The sequence below is a fragment of the Alosa sapidissima genome, chromosome 15 (assembly GCF_018492685.1).
Source record: "Alosa sapidissima isolate fAloSap1 chromosome 15, fAloSap1.pri, whole genome shotgun sequence".
Classification (NCBI taxonomy): domain Eukaryota; kingdom Metazoa; phylum Chordata; class Actinopteri; order Clupeiformes; family Clupeidae; genus Alosa; species Alosa sapidissima.
The window spans coordinates 26,158,399-26,168,030 of NC_055971.1; the positions used below are offsets into that span (position 1 = coordinate 26,158,399).

The following is a 9,632-nucleotide window of genomic DNA, read 5'->3' on the forward strand; positions in this document are numbered from 1 at the left end:
GTATGGTGAAGGGTATGCGATGATGTGGGGTTATTTTAATTCCAAAGGCCAAGGGAACTTTATCAGGATGCATAGTATCCTGGATCCATGAAATAACTGGCCTTTAAAAATAAAAATCAGCCTGCCTCTATGGGAATTTAACATAGGGGTGTACTCACTTATGCCTCCTGTATTTTAAGGAAGAATGTTTATTTATTTACAACACATTATTCATTCACAAAGAAAATTGGTGTCCTTGGATTTTTCTTCATTTTTATTTTTTTTATTAAGGCATTAAGATCAATTTCCTCTTTTTAGTCAACTTTATGGGTTTACACACTTTTTCACTTTTTGTAGCTCCTCTATATTAGCACATACTAGTGCTGATTGTGTGTGAATGGCAAACCTTTAGGCTGACTATCTTGTGGATCACTCCCAGACATGAGACATAACCCAGTCGTAACACTCCAACACCCCGGGGGTTTACCGTAAGTTCTCACCAAAGATTCTAGAACAGAGCGCTCTGTTCTAGAATCTTTGGTTCTCACCATAAATCTGCCCCTTCTGTCTCTCGTGTGCCTCCAAGACTCCCAGCAAAGAGCTAAGGGCTTCACTGTGCTGCATTATACTGTTGTTTGTTTCCCTAATGAACTCTGATACTCAGGGGAGCAATTGATGCTGCCATAAAGATGACAGTACCTCAGAAGCTCGTTTAAACTTTGTCTGCATCAGATTTAGGAAGGGATGTCTCAGTGCTGCCTTTGGTTTGCCTTTGAGCATAACGCATAATGAAAACAACAGAGACAGGCATTACTGGGGACTGTCATTTGGCATTAGTGACTGTTCATGTTCATTTCATGGCCCTACTGTCTTGTTTCTTCAGATCACTTTTAGTGAGGACATCTGTTTTTGTAATGTGGGTGACATAAATGTGTCTGTGTGTGTGTGTGTGTGTGTGTGTGATGCATAACCCTAATCATTTGGAGTAATGGTAGATCGTGCAGTCAGGGCTCAGTAGCTGAAAGTGAAACAGCACACAGAATCACTGTAGGGGAAAAAACAAACAAAATGGCCCAGTGTCTTATTATCCCCTGTACTGCACGCTCCTACTCCACCTCCACCATCTCTCCACTGCTACACCCAGCCACCATAGTCCCTCCACCATCTCTCCACTGCTCCACCCAGCCACCATAGTCCCTCCACCATCTCTCCACTGCTCCACCCAGCCACCATAGTCCCTCCACCATCTCTCCACTGCTACACCCAGCCACCATAGTCCCTCCACCATCTCTCCACTGCTACACCCAGCCACCATAGTCCCTCCACCATCTCTCCACTGCTACACCCAGCCACCATAGTCCCTCCACCATCTCTCCACTGCTACACCCAGCCACCATAGTCCCTCCACCATCTCTCCACTGCTCCACCCAGCCACCATAGTCCCTCCACCCTTCTTACTCCAGTGCAGCATCTGCCATCTCTTCTGTCCATGCAGCACGTCAGCATTGTTCTTCTCTTTCTTTCTTTCTTTCTTTCTTTCCTTTCCTTTCTTTATTTCCCTCCTTCTTTCTTTCTTTCCTTCCTTCCTTCCTTCCTTCCTTCCTTCCTTCCTTCTTTCCTTCCTTCCTTCCTTCCTTCCTTCCTTCCTTCCTTCTTTCTTTCTTTCTTTCTTTCTTTCTTTCTTTCTTTCTTTCTTTCTTTCTTTCTTTCCTTCCTTCCTTCCTTCCTTCCTTCCTTCCTTCCTTCCTTCCTTCCTTCCTTCCTTCCTTCCTTCCTTCCTTCCTTCCTTCCTTCCTTCCTTCCTTCCTTCCTTCCTTCCTTCCTTCCTTCCTTCCTTCCTTCCTTCCTTCTTCCCTTAATTCTCTCTGTATTTCCTCTCTGTTACTCTCTCATTCCCCCACTGCCTCTATGCATCTGTGTTTTATATATATATACAGTATATATATCTGTGGGACTCTTTCCCACTCCCTCTCTCAATTATTTTTTCTCTCATTCTTTCTTTTTTTCTACTGCCAATCTATGTCTATCTCTCCTTCTTTTCTCCATTCTATCATTCTCTGGTTTCAATTTTCTCTCTCTCTCTCTCTCTCTCTCTCTCCCTTCCCCCACCCCAGTCCCCACCCTTCCCACCCTGCCTACATGTGTCTATAACATTTCTCGGGGTATATTTCGAGGCATGTCCTGCCTATGTTAGCTGAGAGCACACTGCTGGTACGTGGTGACACAGTAATACTATATGTTCTGTACATTTTGCACCCATCGCCGTCTGAAAACCACATCCCCTTTATTCATTTCCCCAGCAGATAGGGGTCATAAAGGATCCCATAGGAACCGTATCCTATAGAAATGAGCCCAGCCTTCCTAAAGCTTACAGGAATCCTGTGTGTCTGATCTACTTTATAGCAAGCCAAGACAGAATGTCAAGTTAGTTTGCAGATCCTTGGCACATGTTTCTGCTAGACAAATATCTCTTGGCTTCATTCACAAGTTGATCTTTTAGGTCACACACACACACACAAGTGACCCTTGGCAGCCAGTCATCATGGACATTAGATCAACATACAACATACAATTTACACTGCCAAAGTGACTAGCATAAAGAGACAGTGTTCAGGGTCTATTAGCAGTGTCAGTGTGACTAGCATGTTTATTGTTCAGGATTTATATGTAACTAACATGTTAAGTGTTATGGGGTATATATTAGCAGTAGCCACTGTGACTAGCATGTTCTGTGTTCAGTATTTATATGTAACTAGCATGTTCAGTGTTATGGGGTCTATATTAGCAGTAGCCACTGTGACTAGCATGTTCAGTGTTATGGGGTCTACTGTATATTAGCAGCATCACTGTGACTAGCATGTTCAGTGTTCAGGGCCTATATTCACAGTGCCAGTGTGACTAGCTTGTTCTGTGTTCAGAACCTATAGCCACAACGTCAGTGTGACTAGCGTGTTAAGAGTTTTTTTTATGTTGGCGAGCACTGCAGGTGAATCCTCACATGCACATTACATTGCTATTGACTCATGTTATCACCATTTTAAGTGTGTGTGTGCGTGTGTGCGTGTGTCTGTGTGTGTGTCCTTTATTAGTCACAAGGCAAGTATTCCAGGTTAAGGATAACAAGATTTCCTTCTTAACAGAGAGTCTGAACAAAAAAGCAAACAAGTGGACAGGCTGGCCTCAAAACAATAATCTTTTTATTTATATAGTAACTATTGTTCTAAGTGGCCTCTGAGCCACTGAGAGTAAACTGAAGTCATAAAGCAAAAGCAACATATATATAATGATTTGTTGCACAGGCCAATTCACAAAAGTGTGTTTGAGAGGAGAAGCCATAGAAAATAAGGTTAATAAATGTAGAGTAAATCATAATTAATAAAAAAAAGATAAACTGATCTTCCCCTGCTGTGAGTGAACAAAAGTGTAAAAAAGTAAAAAAGTGAATGAATCAGTGATTGAGTGAGTGAGTAAATCAGTGAGTGAGTGAGTAAAAAAGTGAGTGAGTGAGCAAGTGAGTGAACGAGTGAATGAGTTAAAGGCGATAAAGAGCAGACTGACTAAGAGCCTGCCTTCACCAAGGGTCCCGCCTATGGACCATTTGCCACCCCTCTTTACCCATTACCCCCCTCTGGGTCCGGGGTGCCTATTAGAGGCACTCCCCCCTCCCCAAAAGATCAACCCTGACCTGGGTGGTATGTGACATGGGTGGGGAGGGGGATGTGAGTGTCGTCAGAATGAGGAGGAGGAGGGGGGGGCAGGAAAGAGAAGGGTGCGGGGAGTCTTTTTCTCTCTGATCCAGAGGGTGTCCAGTTTCAGCCTGGGGGCATCTAATACCCATAGCTGGGGTGTAAAAAGCAGAGAAGAGTGAGAGCTGAACTATAACTACTCTCACATGCGTATCTATAAAACACGTTTGCACTGTCATGAACAAACATCACTTCCCCTATTCACTGTGGTGATTAGCTTTATCGTGGTGCAGCGTCCAATTCCTTTGGAACGTTCGGTATATTAATGCATTTTGACCAATTTAATCAGGCATTACACAGGTGTTTTGCTTCATCGTGTGTTGATGAGGTTTGATGTAGGCTGTTGGAATGTGTTACATGTTTGCTGTGATATTTCTGTTAGTTTTCTCAACAATGAAACAATGAAGCAGATGCTAAGGCATACTGTGCAAGACACTTGATATTAGGAGGGACACCCCCCTCCTCACACACACACACACACACACACACACACACACACACTGTGAGAGTGTGAGACAGCCCACTGTGATGAATTACAGATTCTTCAGCGATCCCATTACAAGACGTGTTAACTTAAAAAGTCGTTATGGTTGGTCAGTCTGATATTACAGCTTTATTTCTGCTGACTCAACGCCTTTTGTTTGTTTGTTTGTTTGTTTGTTTTGTGTTTGTTTGATTGTTCCCTTCAATGTCTCCAGTTCCTGTTGCTGATGTACCTGGTGACGTTCCTTGGAAACCTGTGCAATGGCCTCACCCTGCTCATCGTTGGTAAGATGCAATATTAGCATAGGCACCGACATGCACTGAAAATGCATATGCCAACACACACACAAAGTGTTTTTTTCAGCCATGATTTACTTGGACAGTCCGCCCCCAGGCTATCTATAGGTGTTCAGATTATCAAATCAGATAGTGGTTCTAATTTCACAATCTCTGGCTGCACATACACACTTCCTCGATCTGACAAAATCATCACTATGCACAGACGCACACGCACACGCACACGCACACACACACACACACACACACACACACACACACAGCTCTATCTGACACACACACACACACACACACACACACACACACAGCTCTGTCTGACACACCTGTCTCTCTCTGGTCTTCCTGCAGGAGTGATTGCTGTGTTCTCTGTTCCTCTCTTCTACAGACAGCACCAGGTGAGTGTGTCCCAGAAGAACAAAACACATCACTGAGAACACACACATACGCGTGCACATGCACATACACACACAAACGCACATACACGCACACACACAGACACACACACACACACACACATACAGTACATGTGCATCACCAGCCCAGGGTCAGATTAAAGCTGATCCAGATCCACACTTAATTCATTCATTTGTTCATTCATTTATTCATTCATTCATTCATCCTGAACAGCATCCTGAAGAAACTCCTTATTATGTGTTTACAAGTATACTGTACGACTTGTGGGTAACATGGAGACTAGAATAACACATCAGATTATATCTTAACATATCACTCTAAGCATATCATAAGGTTTTTACAAGCACCTATTACACTTACCTAGCATGGGATTGCATGTCTTTAATACACACACACACACACACACATACACACACACACACACACACACACACACAAACAGGCTATTCTGAGGTCCAGAGGATTATAGCTAAACTAGCTCTGTGATTGAAGTGCACTGCTGACTGAATGAACAGGGCACTGTGCCTTACCAGACCTCTGTTGCTATTTCAGGACAAGGTGGATGGCGTCATTGGAGGACTGTATGCCCGCGTCGATAATGTCAAAGACTTGTGAGTATGCTGCCCCCTTGTGGCAGATCTGCACATCACATGCAGAATTCAAAGTAATCTTGGTGCACCTTGTCTCAGATTGTTCAATCACATATATCAAGACATATGCTGGTGAATATGGTATAGATATTTGACATATGTATACTGTGTATATACACACATATATTTATGTAGATATGTATTTATACAAAGTATTAAGTGTTTTGCATAAAATGCTCTATAAAAGGTTCTATTTTCTAATTCATTCAAATCATGTCATAATCATGTGACCTTTCACCTTGAGAAGAAGGAAACACATGACAACCAGTGTTGTGCGGTCTGCCCGAAATGAAGCGGTCACCCGCGGTTATGAGTCATAAACAAAATATTTTAATGATATTCGGGTCATTTGCGGGCGGGTCAGTTAAAATTAATTAAATATATATTTTCTACAAATAGGCCTACTTAAAATATCACAAGAAGGCTACCATCAATATAGTAAAGCATCAATACAGTAAAGTCAACAGTAAAGAAGCTGAAGATGCAAGTTAAAATAATAAAGACACCCCTTCAGGAAAAGTGATAGGCTATGGGAAATATTGGGAAAAGTTCTTAAAGAAGATGACAGTAGTACAAGTTATGGTCTATGCAGGCCTATTTCTTGCGAAGCCATTTAAAAGTATGACAGCCAAAACGGGCAGCCTGCAGGAATAAATGTTATGGCACAGACTACACAGCCATATCTACCGGTATGTATAGGTTCGCGCATGCATAAAAGTTACCTTAGTTCGTTGTGTTTGTGCCTTTAAACAGTGGATGTGCTTTAGTAAAGCTTTGTGCTTCATTCAGAATTATAAACCAGTTCTTACGCTAACGTTTTGACCAGCAATGTATCTCTCTTGCCTACCTTGCCTCACCATTTCTGTTTTCGAAAGAAAGATGTATGTCCATGGCCTTCAAATCTTATCCTAGTGTTCTAATCCTTGGAGCTTGCGCTCTTATTCTCATTCTCTCTCCTGCGCAAACATTATGTCCTGCATGCCTACTGCGTGTAGTTCTACTGCATAAAGTTTCACAAATAAATTAGTTTGTTTTACAGAAATGGCTTACTGTCACACTGCATGCAGGCTATAACCAAAAGCACACATTTTGTAAATAAGCGGGTCAGGTATAATTTTGTCCTAATTAATATTCACGGTCCGAGTTGCGGTCGGGTTGATTAGAATATCGGGCGACCGCGGGCCGCTTGTGACCAAATCCGCGCAACACTGATGACAACACACACTTCTGCTGTTTCCTGTGTAGCTTCCACCGATTGGCCCAGGGCGGCGGAACCCCTCCAGACCCCACACCCGGCGGCGCCAAGCCTAAAGCCAAGTGAGAGAAACGACCCGGAAGAGGAGGAGGAGCCAGGGCGGAGATGGGCGGAGCTACAGGCTGTCACTCAGATGTCTTAATCAGCAGTCTGTGCTCGGAGCCCCGGCATCACAGATGAAGAAGGGGGCGTGGCTTGCGATGCCGGGGCGGGGCTAAAGTATTGGGGGAGGGAGGGACGAACGGTTCTGAGAGCGGGAGAATCGGATTGGGTAACTAGAGTTTGGAGGGACAGTCAGGGGTTTTGGGGTGGGGTTTGGTGTGAGGGCGCATTGCGGACGTAGCAGGTGAATCATGCAGGTGTTCACTGTCAGCACATCCAACTAGCGTCCGTGGCCTGTCCAAAGTGTCCATTTACAGTGTGTTTCAGAGAAGGACTTACAAGGGTCAGTTGTTGCTGTCAATAAAAAAACCCAAAATAAAACAAACAAACAAAAAAAAAAAAAAAAAAAAAAGCAAAGACTTAAGATGACCTCCAGAGGTGATGAACCCTTCTCGTTTAGAGATCAGGGTTTCTGCAAGTCACCACAAAAAAGAGACCCCAAACAGAAGTGTTTTGACTCCAGCAAAGCAGAGAGAGAGAGAGAGCAAGAGAGAGCACGTTAGAGCTCACCCAGCCGTTGGGAGAGGGAGGCAGAGTGGCCCAGTGCCTGTTGTGTCTCTGCCCCCTGGAGAAGATCTGAACCAAACACTCTCCTCTGCCTCGGACCACTGGTGGATCTGTCCACTAGCAGCAGCAGTAGCAGCAGCAGCAGCAGCAAGATAATGTGTCAATGTCAAGGAGAGTGTGTGTGTGTGTGTGTGTGTGTGTGTGTGTGTGTGTGTGTGTGTGTGTGTGTGTGTGTGTGTGTGTGTGTGTGAGTGAGCATGTGTAAGACAGTGAATTGCAACCCACCAGACCTGCTACCTGAAAGCTATTAAAAAACACGTTCTATTTTTCTTTTTCTTCATCCTTGTTTCTTACACACACACACACACACCGTGCGTGCGTGCGTGTGTGTGCGTGTGTGTGTGTGTGTGTGTGTGTGTGTGTGTGTGTGAGTGAGCATGTGTAAGACAGTGAATTGCAACCCACCAGACCTGCTACCTGAAAGCTATTAAAAAACACATTCTATTTTTCTTTTTCTTCATCCTTGTTTCTTACACACACACACGCACGCACGCACGCACGCACGCACACACACACACACATACACACACACACACACACACACATCAAAACACCTGTTTTTCTTTTTTATTGTTTTTACACACACGCACACAAACACAGGTAGTATATCTATACAAAATTGAAGAGATACTGAAAATAGAACCCAGAATAAGACACAATTTTATACTATGAACAGGAAAATCTTCTATAATAGTGAACTCTAAGCTTGTTTATTTACAAGTGACCTTCTGTTTGTGTCTCATGTTACTGAGTGATATGTACTATTTTCTTGTTTCCTACTTTAAATGGAAACCAGCATGTCTACCAACACATACACAAGCATAAAGTCTGATTTCCAATCATGTCAGAGTTTCATTCCATGAAGTCAGATATATTTGGGGTGTTTGTTCATTTGAGTCATTTTTGCAGTTTTTATTGCAGCATATTGCAACATCATGTCACAAGCATCTCCGCCATATTGGTATGGTGGCTGACAATCCAAGTGAATCTGACTTGGTAAACACATCTGTTATTTGGACCCCATTCCACGCCTGAGGTGCAGCCGCTAGCTCACTCCCGACCTACACCCGTGCCACACCCGTGCCACACCCATGCCCAAGGACGCCGCTAGGTGGGTGAGGGGGGATTCAAAGGGCCTAGCACTGACAGAGCCCAGATATTATACTAGAATACTAGATATTATCGAGGGGCCCAGAAGTATCGTCTGTCATAGGGCCCAAATGAGCTAGCAGCGCCCCTGCCCATGGTCTCCTCAGCCTTCCAGAGTGCTGCAGCCCTGTGTTTCCCAGCAGCTGTGTCACACTACAATCATCTTAAAGGTGCTCTAAGCGATGTAATGCGGTTTCTAAGCTAAAACATTTTTTGTGTCACATACAGCTAATATCACCTCGCCATCCGCCAGCTGCATGTGCCCCGAATACACACGGCCACAAAAACAACTTGGTTCAACCCGGCCCATGAGCATAACAGACTGTTCCAGTTTCAATTGCAAGGGAGGGAGTAGAGAGCTAGCTCTGTTTTGTTTGAACTTCAACAGAAGTGACGTTACCCTGCATCGCTTATGGCACCTTTAACTATGGACATATTCATTTGTTCATTTAGCAGGTTCTTATTCAGAGGATCTCAGTGAAACAGATACTGTAGCCTAACTGAAACAGTATAGCCTACCTACATCATCAGTGTGTGAGTGTTCCCCGAATGGTATGTTTTAACGCTGTGATCTTTGACATTGAAAAATAAGGTCCCACTAGGCAGATGTCCCTGATCAGTTGTCATGGTAATGCAAGCTTCTATGTCCTGTGTCACGCGATACAGATATGTTTTTTCATCTGTGTGCGTGAGTTCCCTTGGCAACAAATGCTTTGACCCTCAGGAGCACTATGGGCGGAGCTGTTCAAAGTTCATAGTCTCTCTGTGGTATTGATATACCTTATAGTCAGTATAGTACTCTTATTGCTTTGGTTGCTTATCAATGGAACTGTGGAAGACTCATCCCAGGACAGCAGCCTAAAGGCGTTATGTGGCAGTTTGAAATTTAAAACATCCATTAATGACCTAGAAGTAGCAACAGATGTGACG

At 43.8% G+C, this 9,632-nt stretch overlaps 1 protein-coding gene across 4 annotated transcripts in view; it reads left to right on the forward strand.

The window, feature by feature from the left end:
- The window catches only part of rtn2a (reticulon 2a), a 24,569-nt gene extending 16,747 nt beyond the window's left edge, over window positions 1–7,822 (forward strand). For all 4 annotated transcript variants that reach the window (XM_042063157.1, XM_042063158.1, XM_042063159.1 and 1 more), the window contains 4 exons: window positions 4,424–4,493; window positions 4,854–4,900; window positions 5,472–5,530; window positions 6,815–7,822. In XM_042063157.1, coding sequence (XP_041919091.1) covers window positions 4,424–4,493; window positions 4,854–4,900; window positions 5,472–5,530; window positions 6,815–6,890 — 252 coding nt within the window. In that variant the 3' untranslated portion in view covers window positions 6,891–7,822. The remainder of the gene's footprint in view (window positions 1–4,423; window positions 4,494–4,853; window positions 4,901–5,471; window positions 5,531–6,814) is intronic.
- The last annotated feature ends 1,810 nt before the right edge of the window (window positions 7,823–9,632 follow it).